Below are 19,598 nucleotides of genomic sequence, written 5' to 3'. Positions count from 1 at the left end.
GTTTTAGAAGAAAATTTCTAGTCTATTTCAAATAATACTCAACAATAGGTTTACATAATTTACACTCAACGATAACAAATCAAAACATGACGAACCTGATGACGTGGCAACAACTCAAAAGTTCAACTTTATTTTTTGCGCCATACATTAAAGTTAATCAATTATTCTTCTCAAAATTATTCCAATCAAGATTACATAATTCAAGGCTCAGCCTCGACTCAAAACCCAAAACAAAACATTCATAACACAAAAAACATGAAACATCATTGCAGTAGTATCAAACCTACTCAGCTTATTCTGTTTTAGGCTACCTATGTCCCAACCCAAAGTCTATGAATAAAAGTAAAGATGTAGGTTCTTAATTTGAGCCAGTTTGCTACATCAAGAAAATAACCCTGCAGCAACCAGAAATTTAAATTATTATGTGGATTACAATGAATGGACAAATCTAACATTTCAAAGCGGGAAATTACAAACTTCAGAAACCTTTTTAAACCTCAAATACACTACAAGTTTTACATTTCCTGCAACAGGGTGATCAAATTAAAATCCTACATCTGTAACAACCTAAATGGGAAAATCCAGTGTTCAGTTCAGCAGAGCGTTTGTATCAGAGACAACTTCAAGAGCAGCAAAATCAAAGTCATTTCATGTAGAGATGATTCATAGCTAGACATTCCATTGTCTGTCTGCTGATATGAGATAGCATCCCTGAAGAAGATCCAGACCTTTTGGAGTGATACAATGTTGCACATTGTGGTGATTGCAATTTGTCCTTACACCACACACATACACACACACTTGCATACACATGCACACACATGCGCACATTCATTCACGCACTCACGCACGCACGCACGCACGCACGCACGCACGCACGCACGCACGCACACACGCACACACACACACACACACACACACACACACACACACACACACATAACACACATAGATACTATACAACATAAACATCTCCACAACTGCCCTAACGGACTTCCAGTGCACTCAACTGCTGGTAAATATTTTACATATAAAAGCTGATGTCATCATCAGTAGCCATCCATTGAATGAATATCAACTTTCGGTCCCCCTGCGCTTTTATAAGTTACATTTTTAAACGTTGATGTCGAGCTTCTAAACAGAGGGTTTGTACCCTGTGGAGAAAGAAAAAAAACAGTTTAACAGTAAATTATACAAGAATGTCAAAGTAACTGACATGAGACAGAGCAAATGAGGATAAGGACACCATCTTACCGACTGCCATTTAGCCTTTGCCCTCTCGGCCTCAAACTTGGCGACCTCATTGCGGTCGTGGACTGAGATCAGCAGCTTCCACACCCCCAGCAGGATGAGGCCGATGGTGAGGATGGACAGAGAGACCCCCAGTACTATCATAACTATGTTGGGGGGCTCAGGACAGTCTGGAGGGATGGAGAGAGAGAGAGAGAGAGAGAGAGAGAGAGAGAGAGAGAGAGAGAGAGAGAGAGAGAGGGAGAGAGAGAGAGAGAGAGAGATAGAGAGAGACACACACACAGTTACGTCCGTAGTCATCACAGAGACACTTTTTCGAGGTGTAATTGTAATAGCAAGTTTTGTTAGCACACTTAGCGAGATAAATTAGTTGATCATTACAGTAATCGTTACCCTGGTTGTGATAGAAATGGAGAACTTTTATGCGAATGTTATGAATATATATTGGTCACATGATGAGTCTGATCATTACAGTGATCAGACTCATCATTTGCTCCCGAGTGGCGCAGCGGTCTAAGGCACTGCATCTTGAGGCGTCACTACAGACACCCTGGTTCGATTCCAGGCTGTATCACAACCGGCTGTGATTGGGAGTCCCATAGGGCGGCGCACAATTGGCCCAGTGTCGTCCGGGTTTGGCCGGGGGTAGGCCGTCATTGTCAATAAGTATTTGTTCTCAACTGACTTGCCTAGTTAAACAAAGGTAATAAAAAATATAAAAAATAATGTGGAAACAGATCATTGGGAATTCCATTTCCAATGTTTCCCACTGAGATATTCACCTCTGCCTGTTCACGCACTTACTGTATGTCCGGCCCCATCAGATTCACTAAGACCCTTTACCAGTTGCACACGTTACTTCCCGGAAAGGACTGTATAAAACGATTCACCATGAATGTCTACTTTCACTTAAACCTCTGGCCTCCTTCCTTCGCATACACGACCTTCATCCTCTCACTGTTCATACTTTTATGTGACGTTCAAAAACCTCTCGGTGAATCCGTCCCCAAGGTGTGGCGTTGAACTTACCGTACGTCTTTAGATTGTACACAGTGCTCCCTATGTCTCCAGCCACCACACTGAACGAGATGAAGCAGTTGTTCTCACTCTTTAGGGTACACAGCGTGGACCGGCTCTCGTCGTATTCTGAAAAGGGACGTGGACACATGCACAGCTATGAAGATGGGATGAATGAACACGCCACATATCAACTTCCCTCTGCATTGTAATAGGACGTAAGAGGATACCCTCCTCTCTATTCTGCTGCCAATATGATTTCCATATCAAAGGCCAGGATCTATGTTGTGTGAATGTGTGTGTGTGTGTGTGCGTGTCACACCATTGCATTTCACATCTGAGTCCTGAAGATCTGGTGCGATGATCAGATACACCTCTCAGCTTGCATTAGTGTGAGCGGGTTCAAAATAAGCTCCCCTTGAAAGGAACAAACCCGCAAGAGTCAGTTCCTTGTATTTTCAACCAGCAGCACAATAGCCCCGTCTGTAGGACATGGTAAATAATATGTTCCCCTTTGTCTAGTGTCTGATGAACACTGGACTCAGACAGTGTTCTGATGGAGAGGGAGAGGGTTGAAGAGAGAGAGTGAACACAGGGGCAAAGAGAGACACTTGATGCAGGACGGGCCAGCATACCTCCAGATCTCTGACCCATGGGGGAACTTTACATGCTAGTCTGTTTAGTACCAACGCGGGGCAAACAGCGTGGGGTGATCATATTAAAAAGGTAAGAGAAAGGGCCAGACAAGGGAAAGTTCCCCTCAGAAACTTCTTCATCAAGGTTGACAAGGAAACAGTGTACCATTGTTGGATCCAGACCTTTTGGAGTGATACAATGTTGTACATTGTGGTGATTACAATTTGTCTTTACACCACACACACACACACACACACACACACACACACACACACACACACACACACACACACACACACACACACACACACACACACACACACACACACACACACACACACACACACACACACACACACACTCTTGCATCAAGCCTAGCAATCACACATTTGATTAAAACAAGTGGTCAATCTGGACAGGTCTGTGTAATGCTGTTTCTGCTGTCACTCTCTCTCTAGTTCTCATTTCACTCTTCACAAAATTAATTTGAATCGTATGATTCGGCTACTCGTGTCTATAAACGGTTCAGACAGAAAGGAGTAACTAACCTGTGGAATTGTTGACAAAGACGTGAGGCACGCTGCACCTCTGGACGCACTCCTCTGTGGCCTCGTCTTCTGCTTGTAGATGACACTCCACACAGGTCCTGAGGAACACACACACATACACAGCATCTGACACGTGTTGAGTGCTGACCTTAAGAGGAGGGTTATTTGTGTTCCCTGATAAAGAGTGAACAGAAGAAGCCTTAGCCAGATTTCAGTTTGTTCCCAAGGTTGCTCTCTCTCTCTCTCTCTCTCTCTCTCTCTCTCTCTCTCTCTCTCTCTCTCTCTCTCTCTCTCTCTCTCTCTGTGTGTGTGTAGTCTAGCACATAATGGTGTTGTCAGATGGACTGTGTGTGACAGGTCCTTTACAATGGAGAAAGGAAATAGTCCAGCACTGTTGTTGGCTGTCTTTTGATGCCCTCAGGAACAAGCAGACAAATTCAGACAAGATGAGGTGAACACTATGTCCCAGTACTGAAAATAGGCAACAAACCTGGCTTGGATAAAAACAACAACCATTAATCAACGTAAAGACCGGCAAGAATCAATTAGTCAATATTGTAGGTAAACATGATTGGTTATTATTGGACCTCAAAACAGTTTCTGCTGAACATGACCCAAGTTTCACACGATGTGGGCTAGTGTGGAACATGACCCAGGTTTCACAGGATGTGGGCTAGTGTGGAACATGACCCAGGTTTCACAGGATGTGGGCTAGTGTGGTCTAGACATTTGCTATAAGTGTTGGCATCTCATCACTTTCAGTACCGTATTTGTTTGCTGTACTGTCTACAGTCGCTGTTGCCATTCCTGAAACAGAAATCCTACAGTGCCTTCAGAAAGTATTCACACCCCATGAGGTTTTCCACATTATGAATTTTGTGTCACTGGCCTACACACAATATCCCATCATTTCAAACTGGAATTATGTTTTTACAAAATGGTACTAATTAATTCAGGATGAAAAGCTGAAATGTCGTGAATCAATAAGGATTCAACCCCTTTGTTATGGCAAGCCTAAATAAGTTCAGGAGTAAAAATGTGCTTAACAAGTCACATAATAAGTTGCATGAACTCACTCTGTGTGCAATAATAGTGTTTAACAGGATTTTTGAATGACTATCTCATCTCTGTAACCCACACGTACAATTATCTGAATGGTCCCTCAGTCAAGCAGTGAATTTCAAACACAGATTCAACCACAAAGACCAGGGAGGTTTTCCAATGCCTTATTAATTACCCTTTGGATGGTGTAGCAATACACCCAGTCATTACAAAGATACAGGCGTCCTTCCTAACTCAGTTGCTAGAGAGGAAGGAAACCGCTCAGGGATTTCACCATGAGGCCAATATTGACTTTAAAACAGTTACAGAGTTTAATGGCTGTGATAGGAGTAAACTGAGGATGGATCAACAACATTATAGTTACTCCACAATACTAACCTAAATGACAGTGAAAAGAAGGAAACCTGTATAAAATACAAATATTCCAAAACATGCATCCTGTTTGCAATAAGGCACTAAAGTAAAAATGTTAAAAATGTGGTAAAGAAAACAACATTATGCCCTGAATACAAAATGTTATGTTTGGGGCAAATCCAACACAAGACATCACTAAGTACCGGTCTTGATATTTTTAAGCATGGTGGTGGCTGCATCGACAAGGACTAGGGAGTTTTTTGAGGGATAAAACTTAACGGAATAGAGCTAAGCACAGGAAAAATCCTAGAGGAAAACCTGGTTCAGTCTGCTTTCCAACAGACACTGGGAGACAAATGCACCTTTCAGCTGGACAATAACTTAAAACACAAGGCCAAATATACACTGGAGTTGTTTACCAAGACGACATTGAATGCTCCTGATTGGCCTAGTTAGTTTTTACTTATATTGGCTTGAAAATCTATGTCAAGACTTGAAAATGGCTGTCTAGCAATGATCAACAACCAACTTGACAGAGCTTGAAGAACTTTTAAAAGAATAATGTGTAATCCAGGTGTGCAAAGCTCTTAGTGATTTACCCAGAAAGACTCACAGCTGTAATCACTGCCAAAGGTGATTCTAACATGTATTGACTCAGGGGTGTGAATACTTATGTAAATTAGATATTTCTGGATTTAATTTTCAACACATTTGCAGAAATGTCTAAAAACATGTTGTCACTTTGTCATTATGGGGTAATGTGTGTAGATGGGTGCGAATTTGTATTTATTTAATCCATTTTGAATTCAGGCTGTAACACAACAAAATGTGGAATAAGTCAAGGGGCATGAATAGTTTCTGAAGGCACTGTATATTATAACACATTGGGAAACTGGACAGGTGTGTGTTCTTCTTACCTAGCAGAGCTACAGGAGTCTCCACAGGTAGGGCACCTTTCACAGGTCTCTCCAGAGGCTCCGGGCATGGAACACACACACTTCCCGCACACACACTTCCCCCGTCCGCTGCACAGCACTCCGTCCTCCGACACACACGTGTCCCTGCTGCTGCTGCAGTTACAGTACTCCCCCATCCAGCCGCTATGACACACACACTCGCCGCAGTCACAGTCCCCGTGACCTACACACACACACACACACACACACACACACACACACACACACACACACACACACACACACACACACACACACACACACACACACACACACACACACACACACACACACACACACACACACACATTAGCACGCAAGAAAGTAACTACAGTATATCCTGCTGGTTATATGTTATATTACTGAGTCATTGTGATGTCAGTACATTATCTGTTTTCATCAAAAGAGGAAGAGGTGAAACCACAACGCTCGTCATGAGAGTCCGTGTTTCGACCGTACGTACACACCTCCACAGAGTAACCCTCGGAACCTCACACACGAGAAGTCGTCACACTCGCAGTAGGCCCCGTAGACGCGTCCGAAACTAGACGGGTGACACACACACTGGCCGCAGTAACACTCCCCTTGCCCGCTACAGGACTCCGCAGCGCCACTGGCCTTGCAGTTACTGCTCTGGGCGCTCTCCTCCGTACACTCACACTTGGAACCCATGTACCCTGGATCACACAGGCAGGAGCCACACTCTAGAGATCCCCGGCCCAGGCTGCAGTGGCTGCTGTTGGGCTCGGGGGTCTGGTGACAGGCACAGGAGCACAGGGACTCCAGGTCTATCTCCAGGGGGTCCTGAAAGCCCACCGGTTTGATGAGGAAACGCTGGGGACCGTCGAGACACTCAGAGAGTTCTACAGTCACGTTGAAGGAGACCTGGGAATCACAGAGATTGAAGGGTGGATGTTATAGCATACATGCATTGAGGTGGCTGGTATAGTCAGTCGGAAACTTGTTTACGACAATATGAAAATGTAGGAATATTGTTCTTTAATATCACTGACCAACTGACGAGCAAAATGGGAACAAACCGTGTCTCCAGCTTTGACGTTGGAGCATCGTTTCTGTCCAGGTAGTACCGTGCCATCCTGACAGATCGCTGTGAAGGAGATCTGTAGATCCTCCGTGTCTCCTAGTACCTCCAGCTCTATCTCAGACCGCAGCTCCTGGAAACACAAAGGTAACCTATAACGGGGCCATGGTCAGGTCCTAGACCTCGTGAGGGAAGAGTTCAGGTAAGTGTTTTTTTGTCGTTTATTCAATGCTGTATTTTACCTCACACTCAATGGATTATGCTGTTTCTTTAGTGTGGGGTGTGTGTATGTGTGTGTGTGCGTGTGTGTGTGTGTGTGTGTGTGTGTGTGTGTGTGTGTGTGTGTGTGTGTGTGTGTGTGTGTGTGTGTGTGTGTGTGTGTGTGTGTGTGTGTGTGTGTGTGTGTGTGTGTGTGTGTGTGTGTGTGTGTGTGTGTGTGTGTGTGTGAAAGAGAGAAAGGGAACCATTATAAGCTTCTGCAACCACTGACTTACTACACACTTTTTAAGTCTACAGTATGCTCCAACACTGCTGAGGTTTACTCAGCTGGGCCTATTCATTCCTAGTCTTCCACTATATTGGTAAGTCCCTTTCTCTGAGTGGTTTGAGTCATGATCCCTGTAACTTCCCAGGTATTCCGTCAAGCTCCCAGGTATCCCAGGTGTTAGTAGCCAATCACCACAGGGTATAGTGAGGTAGATATGACTCTAATATAACTCTTTCTCTAAGTGAGCACAGTGTTGACAGAGTACTTGACATTTTTATCCTTTCAGTTCCTTCAGGCCTTTGGGGAAGATGTGGTCTGTGTGATGCTTGAGAGAAACAGCTTGAGCTGAGACACAGTGTACTCACGCGCAGTGTACTAGGAGGAGCACTAAATCAATATCTAGCTATCACAAAAATAAGCTACATCGGTAATCTGGCTAACCTCTCAATAGCTTTCACATAAAGTATGTCCTGTACATTTCTTATTATGCTAGATGCTAGATGCTAAGTGCTTTGCCATTAGCTTGGTGTTGAATAAAGCTCTCAGTGAAGCCCCTTGGCATAGCTAGAGGGGCCAGACGTGACTTGGCTATGGTAGGCTGTTCAGGAAGTGTCTGATGAAGTGATTAGAAGCTGTGGGTCTGCTCTCATCCCCCTCAATGCACACGCACACACACACACACCCTCGTGCATACACTCGCACACACACACGCTGCCTGTGGGCCTGAAGCCAATAGGGATTAGACTGTAGGGAGGAACACAGAGCCACGATAGAGGATCAAACAGCAGGGGCGAGTACAGACCTGCTGACAGCATACCGAGGTGCAGAGAGGAGAGGAAGAGAGGGGGAAGGAACAGAGAGACAGGGATGAGAGAGAGGAGGGAGAGGGGTGGTGGGGAGAGGAGGGAGAGAGAAGAGATAAACAGAAAGGAAAAATCTAACCCGAGGGAGCTATTCAGAGGTCACTGTGTCCATGTACTCCGCAAGTCTCAATAGTCCTGCTAACTAACAAACACACTGTACACCCACAGTGACAGAATCGTATTCTCACTTTATACGCCGTCACAATCAGTTCCAGGATGTTCCTTGAATCTGATTCCAGAACCCCCACCGTGGCACCAGGTATGAAATTTGCATAGTTCTGTGATAAAACACACAACAGACACACTGTTACTGTTCATGTAGGTTGGTCGACCAGTCACAGCAACTGTCATAAGGAAATAAGTTCTACCGAAAACAGGAAGAAGAGAGCGCTTGTTCCAACACGTCCACTGAGAGCCCTTAGCGAATCAAACATGATAACCTCAACGATACACAGAGATATATGTTCCTTCTCCATTCCATAACCCGGCTTACCGCATACCTCGTTTCAACCCGGTGTTTTCTAACAGGTAAACGTCACATTGCCGTTTGGGAAAAGGACAATGGAGGGAGAAGGAGAAGTTCTCACCTCATAGTTGTGTTTCTGATTTTCCGTCACAGCGAATATAAGCAGGATATTGTTCTCCACCAGTTTATCCATCAGCTGTCCCAGAGTTGGGTATTCCTGGACGGACAAAGTCAGTATTTTAAAACCTAAGACTATCGCATTTTATCCCAATGAATGAAACAATGACATGTGTTTCTAAAGCCCTTTTCACGTCAACAGTAATAAAAAGGGATTTACAGTCACCCGGCCTAGACCCCAAAGAGCCAGTAGTCTTTACAGTAAAGGGACACTCCTTCACCATGGATAGGAATGACAGCCACGTTATAGTATCATAAACAGTGAATCCTTGTACTACAACCCCAGTCATAGAAACAATGAATGAATCTGATGTGACTGTCCCCTTACCAGATGGGCAGCCATAGAGTATTCATTGTTGCTGTCCAGATGGCACTCTCCGTCGTTAGGGACGACGATGCCTGACATCTTGCTGTCCATCCCAAAGTGAGAGTCGGCGTCGCTCACAAACACCAGCAGACGCATGGAGTCGTTCCTCCAGCCTATCTTGTCCTAACAGGAAGAGACGAGAGATTATTATACCGCAATAATACTACTGTCCGTTGTCAAAGCACGCCCCGAAGATCCCTAGAAAAAGGAAGATATTCTATTCCCTTCCCTTATATTCTATTATATTCTGCAGTATTATTTTCTATTCAGCTCTATTCTCTTCTGTTAAAATGGCTACCATCTTTGGGGACAAATCAAATCAAACCTGAACCACAGACTCGCTCACTTACCCCACAGACAGCAGCCTGCATAATGGCATCGAAGCCACACTCCGGCAGGTCGATGTTGGCAGACACACGCTGGTTGGTGATGATATTGTTGAACTTCTCTGTGCTGCTGGTGAGGGGTAGGACGTGCTTGTATCCAAACGTTGGCAGACAGCTCTCATCCACACTCCTGCATGGGAATTCCATAGAGAAACATAGCGTATTACATCCATGACCAGAGTTCCCACTCTAAGACAAATTCAAAATAACAGAACTTTCCATGACTTTCCATGTCTACAGATAAGACATTGGGGGGCCAAATATTTCCATCACCGTTTAACTAACGAATTATTACTAGATATTACTATTACTTTACAATAAGTAAGCTTGTTAAAAGCATACTCAAAAACACTGTGTCACGTTCCTGACCTGTTTTCTGTTAGTTTTTGTATGTGTTAGTTTGGTCAGGACGTGAGTTTGGGTGGGCAGTCTATGTTTTCTGTTTCTATGTTGGTTAATGGGTACCTAATATGGTTCTCAATTAGAGGCAGGTGGTTTTCATCTCCTCTGATTGAGAATCATATTAAGGTAGGTGTTGTCACATTGTTTGTCGTGGGTGGTTGTCTCCTGTGTCAGTGTCTGTTGCACCATACGGGACTGTTTCGTTCGTTCGTCGTTTTGTGTAGTCATTTCCCTGTTCGTGCGTTCTTCGTGTTTCATGTAAGTGCGTCGTCCAGGTCTGTCTACGTCGTTTGTTGTTTTGTAATTATTCAAGTGTTCGTCGTATTTTCTGTTTTGTTTAATAAATATCATGTCAAATCGCAAAGCTGCATTTTGGTTCAATCCCTGCTCCTCCTCTTCGGATGAAGAGGAAGAGGAACGCCGTTACACACTGTGTCGTTTACTAAGCTCTTTTAGTGAGAAAATCTGTCTCTTTCACAGAAAGATGGTCCTTTGTAGCTTAGTTGGTAGAGTATTGCCCTTGTAACCCCAGGGTAGTGGGTTTTGATTCCCGGGACCACCCATACATATTCACGCATGACCGTAAGTCGCTCTGGATAAAAGTGTCCGCTAAATGGCATATATTATATTATTATATAAAGAAAGTGCTCTTCATTTGTACTTCAACCATAGAGGATGTGGTTTTCATTTCAGTTCTCACAAGCACACTGTACCCTACCTACAAGGGTTATCCAGCTCTCCAGGAGTGATCTTAATGAACGGGAGGACTGGTTTCTCAACGAAGGACCCAAATCCAAGTCTGAATTTACTGGTGAGCTTTGCCATCTCCTTGGACAGGGTGGAGCCCAAGTCTTTAATCATCTCCAGGTCGTCAATCATGGAGGCTGAGAGGTCCATCAGGTAGTAGATGTCTACAGGGTAGTCTTCTGTCTGCTGCACACTGATCTGGAAGGTCACCTCACTGCCTGAAAGAAAAAAATAAGAAATAGAATAGAGTGTTTTCTGTCTCTCTCTCTCCGGGCTCTGTTCAGTTCAAGGTCTGACCATGCTAGTGAGAAATTCTATTCATATTATTATCTTTATGTGAAAAATGGTGTGAAAATATAAATTAAACATCCTTCAATCATCAAAAAGAGTTTCTAAATCAACTTCAAATCACCGCCAGCATGTACCCACTGTGTGAGCAGTGTACCCAATAGCTGTATAAATGATGGACACAGCGACTGCCCCAGGTCTCCATCAGTAACTGTATAAATAAGGGTTTACCAGTTCTGAGTTTGAGGGCCATCTTCTGTGGTGATATCTGTGTGATGTTGGTATTTCCTGTCTTCTTCCCGAGAGGCTGGTCCCGGAGGACCTCTGAGTTGGTCACTGGGAATTCTACCTGGTCCTGGGGACAGCCTCTCTCTTGGAGGAGGTACGGTGTGTCACATCGCTCACTGATTAAAAACGAGTCTGTGAAATTCTGAGAGGTTAAAAACATCACAAGGTTTTACTCCCACAATACAACCAATCTGACACAGAGACTCTTAACATATTTTATTGGTGTTTCGTCGGTCAATAGACAAATTCATACTATAGTACTGACTGAAAGGTAGAACTTCTGAAGATCATTTACAAATATTGCCATCATTAAATCATTTAACCATTTTTTTTTTGACTCTGCATTGCAGTTTGCTCCATCAACAACATGTCGCATCAGAAATCCATATCAAGTTAGGCTAGTTGCACATTAATGAATTCATGACACGTTTTCCTACTGGACTTGCATCAATGTTATCCCCTAGATCCGCGTTCCTCAATAGGCAGTGATTTTATTCGGCCCCCAAAGTTCTGTGCAAAATATAGATATATATTTTTACACATATATACATTTCGTTCTTGGACATAAAAGACTGTACAATCAGCAGAAAATGGCGTCAACGTTATTTTTATTCAGGAACTCTGTTCCCTAGTATTCCCACGCATAAATAGAGGCCTATGTGATCGTATCCCAACGTAATTCAAGTTTGAAATTCTTCTGTTTTTGTCAAATATTTCATCTGTTTGGAATTCTTGCGGTCAATTTGCAGTGCACAAATTATTTATAACTATAATGCGGCCCCCCGACCATCCGCTCAAGTAAAAATCGGCCCACGGCTGAATGTAATTGGGTTCCCCTGCCCTAGATGTATAGCCTACCTCTTGTGTGCACCATGCACAGTGGGGACCAAGCTGGAGACACTCGTCACAAGTCACTGCACTGCCAACCGAACATGTTCCTACATGGACACCACACGGGGAATATAGAATATAGAAGTGGTCAGCGTGGTTGGCCCTGTCTAGCACGGGTTACATCTTCTCATGGCACTGCTGCCTGGCGTGTTATACTATAGTATATCAATATATGAGTGATTGTTTAGTCCCTCTGTCTTTGTGATGCGCCTGGTTAATTTGCGCATGAATAACCAGAGGAAATTCTCGGTTATGTTATCATGATAAATCACAATAATAATTGTGGGTGGGGGGGGGGGGGTGTTAGAAATAAATATTTGTATATATAAACCACTGGATCATATAAACGAATTGAAATGTAATCAATACATTGCATTCATGTATGACGTGGAATATTAACCTATATAAAATAATAATAAAGCTATTATAATCTTGGGGAAAATCTGGATATACTGCAGTTACATGTAACCTTGAAAGGAGAAGTTATTTAATTAATCAAAGCCATTCGATCTGGTCTCTAGTCTTACCCTCCACGTTGTTGATCCAATGCCGAAGAATCAGGACCAGAAGTACAGCAATCCCCATTGGTCCTCGCGGTTACTGCTATAGGGATATGAAAGAACAAAACATTCTCTGGTACTCTCATATGTACAGTAAAATTAACAAAACAAATAGGTATTTCCAGCCTTAGTAAGCTTCTCTTGGTATCACTGTCTAGGCTAAACGACAAGAGAATGCGCCGTCTTTCTTACCTGGCAGGAAAGACGTTGAGTGCCTGCGTGGTTCAGACATTCTTACCTGCCCAGCCTTTTATGTTCACTTCCGTACAGGTGAGAACATAAACGGAACGGGACTAGAGAGAGTGAGTGAGAAGTGAGTGTGCGGGCGTGAGCTATGAGAGGCCAGACAACAGCTACATTGAACTGGGTTTTATTTCAATGGAAGATTATTTGATAATCGAAATATAACAGAAATTAACTTGTATTTTTACATATATATATTTTAAAATCAATATAATTTGTTAGCCTGCAATCTTAAATTGTTATAACAAATATTGAAGTGCAGGTTATGGGATAAATGATGAAATCCATGTAACTATTTGTACACACAAATGAATATCTTTGAAATAGTGTTTCAAACGTTCACCAATATTTAAAAAATGGGGAAATAGCATGTTTCATTCTGCCTTTCTAAAGAAGCCTGTTATGTGTCCTAGGACTGATCATTCTTCATTTTAAATCTGCCATGACAGGACCTCTGATTCACTGCAAAATATATAGGCTAATGTTAAAACTTTGAATATGAGTATTGATGCAGTTACGAAGGCCATAGTAAGGTGTGTAAATTGACTTATTCTTATACATGGGTAATTCACTTGTATTAATGCCTTATGACCTATAATGGCAACCTGATACATACCTAGGCCAGTAGGCCTATTCCCTAGTGGTCACAAATTAATATAACATTTGCCATTTAGCAGGCATTTTTATACAAAGCGACTTATAGTCATGCGTGCAGACATTTTACATATGGGCGACTCCAGCGGGAATCGTACACACAACCTTTGGCATTGCGAGCGCCATGCTCTACCGACTGAGCCACACAGGACCAAATAAACTTGATCAAGTCAAATCCCAGTGGTTGTAAAACATCATACTTTCGAACTTCCAGAATATGCAACAGAACACTTACCCATAGTTCAGTGGGTCACGACTGCCTGTCTGTCGATGTGTTGCATTATATGTTTAATCACGTCTTCACTGCCCTGTCCTTGAAATGTATTACATCGTGGCACACATTGTCTTGTTTGTAGCATTTCTGCACTATAAGACGTCTCCATCAACTATTGTTTATTGGCTTTAACATCATACTCTATTCTATGTTGTGTTGACCCATATAGCAATCTGACCTGATCCATTCTGGAGCTGTGCATAAAAGGGGGTGTAGGGCAACGTGATAACCATTGTTTATAGGGACAATCAACTGTCCAGACGTGCCACACCATAAGTCATTACCCCTGAATTACTCAGATGAGATACTCCAACTGAAAAAAATATGTTAATATTTAACATGACAAACCCCTCAGAAATGTACATATCTCAAGGGTTCATTTTTATGTAATGATTAACAGTAGGGACAAAACTACATCTCAGGTTCTTTTGAAAAGTAGTCTATTGCTCAATACAAAAATCCCCATAAGCTTGTGTGTGTGTGTGTGTGTGTGTGTGTGTGTGTGTGTGTGTGTGTGTGTGTGTGTGTGTGTGTGTGTGTGTGTGTGTGTGTGTGTGTGTGTGTGTGTGTGTGTGTGCGTGCGTGTGCGTGTGTGTATGTAACCTGTGAGTGAATAGGCGGTGAATGTGTGTGTGCGTAGCACATGGAGTGTGTGTCTTAACAGGCGGTGTGTGTAGGTGGTGAACAATTGACAGCTGCAGTGTGGATTTCTCAGCTTGTCCGTTCTAGACGGAATATCCTACTAAAGCAGCCTCACACCCCTCTGAATCGCAGTAAGCCCCTCATCTGTTACTCCAAACCTCCTCCTCTCCTTCTCTGTTACTATCCCCCTCTCCTCTGCTCCCTTCTCCACTTCTCCTCTCATATTTACCCATCTCTCCAAATGATTCTTCCATTATAATCTCTCCTATAGTCTACTCGTCTTTTCTCCAGTCTTCCGCCACCGTCATCCTTACTCCTGTCCTCCTCCACCCCCAGAGGCACCCAGCTGTCTGTCATTCCCACTGTCATGGATGGAGTGACAGCGTAATGACAGCACTTGTCCTCTGCCACTTTGCAGCTCCCTCCATTCTCTATCTGACTAGAGGACAAACATTTGTACTGTTTTGCCACCGCTGTTCAGAGAAAGTACACAGGCCACCCATAAAAATCTTTAAAACATACACAAGTGTGACCTTTTAAAATATGATCTGTTGCTATCTGACAACTAAGACATCCATTCATTCATTAAGTTGTCTAACCTAATTGTACTACCTAATCCACTCAGGTCATTCTCTCAGATGTCCATTCTTCAATTAAATTGTCCTACCTAACCAGCCCAGATAATCATTCTTCCATAAAATTATCCCACCTAACCAGCCCAGATAATCATTCTTCCATTAAATTATCCTACCTAACCAGCCTAGATAATCATTCTTCCATTAAATTATCCTACCTAACCAGCCTAGATAATCATTCTTCCATTAAATTATCCTACCTAACCAGCCCAGATAATCATTCTTCCATTAAATTATCCTACCTAACCAGCCTAGATAATCATTCTTCCATTACATTATCCTACCTAACCAGCCTAGACAATCATTCTTCCATTAAATGATCCTACCTAACCAGCAAAGATAATCATTCTTCCATTAAATTATCCTACCTAACCAGCCTAGATATTCATTATTTCATTAAATTGTCCAACCAAACCAGCCCAGATAATCATTATTTCATTCAAAGTGTCCTACCTAACCAGCCCTGTGTCCCAAAAAAGTGTACACCAGCATGTCAATAAACCCTTAGCCAATCTTTGGGTCAGATGGTCACGTCTAACCATACAGTGAGAAAGAGAAAAAGCTTATTTTCATATTCAATGTTGCTTTTCCAAGGTTTCATTCCCACCATCCGTCCCATTGTGAGGGAGGAAGACTCTCCCACACAAAACCTGCCAGCATTCCTAACTAGACTCCAACCTCTACTCCCGTTGTTGAGACATGAACATGATATTGGCTTTGTCAAGTTTAGGGATTCCCAAGAAACTGAATCTTAGTCATTACTCCTAGTCATTCCTTACAATGAGATGCCTGCTCCAGATTGAACTCAGTGTTGTGTGATATGATATCACAAATATATCAGTGTGTGTTTGTGTGTGTGTGTGTGCCGGGCAGGCCGTGTTAATACACAATACAGTCGGTCGGCACTGCAATGAGACCAACTCACCTACAGGGGCCTCCTCTAGTACCATGCTGTCCTGTCAAAGGGGCGCTGCGTCCTTGTCACCGCCTGAAAAATGAGGGGAGAGGAATCAGGGAGACACCGCCACTGCCGCCGGCCCTCAAAACGTCCAGTTCCAACTGCAGCCCTTGGCAGGAGTAACTATAAACCTACAGTAACAGACAGCTTTACGAAGCATGACGCTGCCTGTCCCTCTCATCCTCCCCACTGCCCATGCTCCCAGGCTGATGGGGGTGGAGGGGTGCTGATGAGTGATGGCAGCAACTGCTGGTGGGTCTGAGACATACAAATAACAGCCGCCTTCATTAGAGAGGGATGGTAGCAGAGTAGCGGAGATCCAGATTGACTGACAGGCCAAATGTGCCAGTGTTGCCCTCTCTTGGTTGAGGCAGTAGGTTACAGCTCCCTGTGGGGAACTTGTGTCAAGATGTAAAGCACAAATATTTAGGGCATGTGTGTTTGTTGTTTATGTCGCTGTCCTGTGTTTGGAAGTGAACATCAAGCCCAGCGAGTTAATTGAATCAAGTGCAGTGGAAGGTCAGAGATGAAAGGAGAGGCGTATACCGTAGGAATGAGAGTCAAACAGCACATTCAGGCAAGGCATCGTTCCCAGAAGTCAATGTGGTAACGATTCTGGTTCAAAATGGCTACCAGGCTAAACAGGCTGACTCTTTGCTATGTGGTACAGTTACCCTCTACTACTGTAGAGTAAAACACATTAGTCACTTTGTACATTGCCATTGTAAAATGTATCCATAGGCCATACTGTAACCCCATAAAGATATGTTCCAGAAATATTTATTTAAAGGCCAATCAGCCCATTTCCTATGAAATACCATTGAACAGAAATGAGTGAATGAGTCAAGACACTAGATACCACAGACCCTCTCAATGTCTGCACCCCCGATGTCTGCACAGGCACCCCCAATCTGACCTTGGTCCTACTTTAGGGAATAGCGCCATGTGTCCCTTCAGCTGTGGAGAATTAGACATCAGAAAGAGCGAGAGAAAGGAGAGCGAGAAGGGGGGTGGGGGGTGAGACAGAGAGAGTGCTAATCCTCCATTATTTGCTCCTTATGTTCATAGGGCCGATTTCCTTGCGTGGCGTGGGGGGGCATATGCCTGGCATTACAGTCTGGCTGGGTGGTGTCCGGGGCGTATGTGTGTGTGGTAATGGGGGATCTTGCACCCCAGTTCTTTTTCATCCCTTTACTGGTAAGATATATGGGACATGGTGCCTTTGTGTCTATGGCATCAGCTCAAGTAAGCTGCAGGCCTTAACAGAGAAGCCCCATAAAAGACACTGATATTACAAAGGATACATTACAACAAACCCCCTGGATGCTAGACACGGTGTGAAAAAGAGCACGGTTAGCGTCATGGATATATACTGTATACTCACGTTTATGTACATCACCGGTTAGCAAGTACATTGATACATCAAGTTCTTATCAAGACAGTGCTAACGATGACTTAAAGCGGAATCTGAAAATATATATTATTCTGTTTATATGATTTTGGACATCTACTAGGTCTACTTACTGATCTGAATGCATAGCCCCCTCTGCTGTTGATTGAAGGTACTTAAGGTAAATCCAATCACATTTTATTGGTCACATATTTAGCAGACATTATTGCGGGTGTAGTGAAATGCAGTGCAGTAGTATCTAACAATTCACAACAGTACACACAAATCTCAAAGTAAAATAATGGAATTGAGAAATATATAAATATTAGGACAAGCAATGTCGGAGTGGCATTGACTAGAATACAGTGGAATACAGTATATAAACTCAGCAAAAAAAGAAACGTCCTCTCACTGTCAACTGCTTTTATTTTCAGCAAACTTAACATGTGTAAATATGTGTATGAACATAACAAGATTTAACAACTGAGACATAAACTGAACAAGTTCCACAGACATGTGACTAACAGAAAAGGAATAATGTGTCCCTGAACAAAGGGGGGGGTCAAAATCAAAAATAACTGTCAGTTTCTGGTGTGGCCACCAGCTGCATTAAGTACTGCAGTGCTGCAGTGCATCTCCTCCTCATGGACTGCACCAGATTTGCTAGTTCTTGCTGTGAGATGTTACCTCACTCTTCCACCAAGGCACCTTGCGAGACATTTCTGGGGGGAATGGTTCTAGCCCTCACCCTCCGATCCAACAGGTCCCAGACGTGCTCAATGGGATTGAGATCCGGGCTCTTCGCTGGCCATGGCAGAACACTGACATTCCTGTCTTGCAGGAAATCATGCACAGAACGAGCAGTATGGCTGATGGCATTGTCATGCTGGAGGGTCATGTCAGGATGAGCCTGCAGGAAGAGTACAACATGAGGGAGGAGGTTGTCATCCCTGTAACGCACAGCGTTGAGATTGCCTGCAATGACAACAAGCTCAGTCCGATGATGCTGTGACACACCGCCCCAGACCATGACGGACCTTCCACCTCCAAATCGATCCCGCTCCAGAGTACAGGCCTCGGTGTAACGCTCATTACTTCAACGATAAACGCGAATCCGACCATCACCCCTGGTGAGACAAAACCGCCGCTTGTCAGTGAAGAGCACTTTTTGCCAGCCCTGTCTGGTCCAGCGACGGTGGGTTTGTGCCCATAGGCGACGATGTTGCCGGGGATGTCTGGTGAGGACCTGCCTTACAATAGGCCTACAATCCCTCAGTCCAGCCTCTCTCAGCCTATTGCGGACAGTCTGAGCACTGATGGAGGGATTGTGCGTTCCTGGTGTAACTCGGCAGTTTTGTTGCCATCCTGTACCTGTCCCGCAGGTGTGATGTTAGAATGTACCGATCCTGTGCAGGTGTTGTTACACGTGGTCTGCCACTGCGAGGACGGTCAGCTGTCCGTCCTGTCTCCCTGTAGCGCCGTCTTAGGTGTCTCACAGTACGGACATGGCAATTTATTGCCCTGGCCACATCTGCAGTCCTCATGCCTCATTGCAGCATGCCTAAGGCACGTTCACGCAGATGAGCATCTTTCTTTTGGTGTTTTTCAGAGTCAGCAGAAAGGCCTCTTTAGTGTCCTAAGTTTTCATAACCGTGACCTTAATTGCCTACCGTCTGTAGGCTGTTAGTGTCTTAACGACCGCCCCACAGGTGCATGTTCATTAATTGTTTATGGTTCATTGAACAAGCATGGGAAACAGTGTTTAAACCCTTTACAATGAAGATCTGTGAAGTTATTTCGATTTTTACTAATTATCTTTGAAAGACAGGGTCCTGAAAAAGGGACATTTCTTTTTTTGCTGAGTTTACATATGAAATGAGTAAAACATTATGTAAACATTATTAAAGTGGCCAGTGTTCCATTATGAAAGTGACCAGTGATTCCATGTCTATGTACATAGGGCAGCAGCCTCTAAGGTGCAGGGTTGAGTAACCGGGTGGTAGCCGGCTAGTGA

General features: G+C 43.7%; 1 protein-coding gene across 6 annotated transcripts; it reads right to left on the bottom strand.

Annotated features, from left to right (window-relative positions):
• Nucleotides 1–99: 99 nt before the first annotated feature.
• Nucleotides 100–16,391, bottom strand: LOC139532185 (integrin beta-6-like). 6 transcript variants are annotated; one of them, XR_011666519.1, is made up of 17 exons: nt 12,981–13,083; nt 12,756–12,831; nt 12,196–12,275; nt 11,281–11,479; nt 10,733–10,979; nt 9,577–9,742; nt 9,188–9,349; nt 8,804–8,899; nt 8,405–8,494; nt 6,865–6,999; nt 6,292–6,709; nt 5,786–6,008; nt 3,453–3,550; nt 2,591–2,685; nt 2,281–2,397; nt 1,255–1,421; nt 100–1,154 (listed from the first exon to the last, which is right to left on the bottom strand). XR_011666519.1 is itself a non-coding variant. In XM_071329466.1 (16 exons), the coding sequence occupies exons 2-16, from the start codon at nt 12,811–12,813 to the stop codon at nt 1,050–1,052; spliced, it is 2,361 nt and encodes a 786-aa protein (XP_071185567.1). In that variant the 5' UTR covers nt 12,814–12,831; nt 16,162–16,391; the 3' UTR covers nt 100–1,049. The 6 variants fall into 6 exon arrangements, 5 of the variants coding, with proteins under 5 accessions (XP_071185567.1, XP_071185566.1, XP_071185570.1 ...); XM_071329466.1 differs by lacking the exons at nt 2,591–2,685; nt 12,981–13,083 and adding an exon at nt 16,162–16,391; XM_071329465.1 differs by lacking the exon at nt 2,591–2,685 and having other exon boundaries at nt 12,981–13,082.
• Nucleotides 16,392–19,598: the final 3,207 nt, after the last annotated feature.

The sequence above is a fragment of the Salvelinus alpinus genome, chromosome 10 (genome assembly GCF_045679555.1).
Source record: "Salvelinus alpinus chromosome 10, SLU_Salpinus.1, whole genome shotgun sequence".
Taxonomy (NCBI): Eukaryota; Metazoa; Chordata; class Actinopteri; order Salmoniformes; family Salmonidae; genus Salvelinus; species Salvelinus alpinus.
Note: the sequence above shows the minus strand (reverse complement) of the source record. Positions and strands in the feature narration are given on the sequence as shown.

What these genes read in the sequence shown, in the direction of transcription:
- LOC139532185 (XM_071329466.1), bottom strand. Translation starts at nt 12,813, where the DNA reads ATGGGGATTGCTGTACTTCTGGTCCTGATTCTTCGGCATTGGATCAAC. An exon ending in GGCCCTCAAACTCAGAACTG is followed by an intron (nt 10,980 to 11,280) that starts GTAAACCCTTAT and finishes TTTTTCTTTCAG; the next exon opens with GCAGTGAGGTGACCTTCCAG. An exon ending in TGCAGGCTGCTGTCTGTGGG is followed by an intron (nt 9,350 to 9,576) that starts GTAAGTGAGCGA and finishes TCTTCCTGTTAG; the next exon opens with GACAAGATAGGCTGGAGGAA.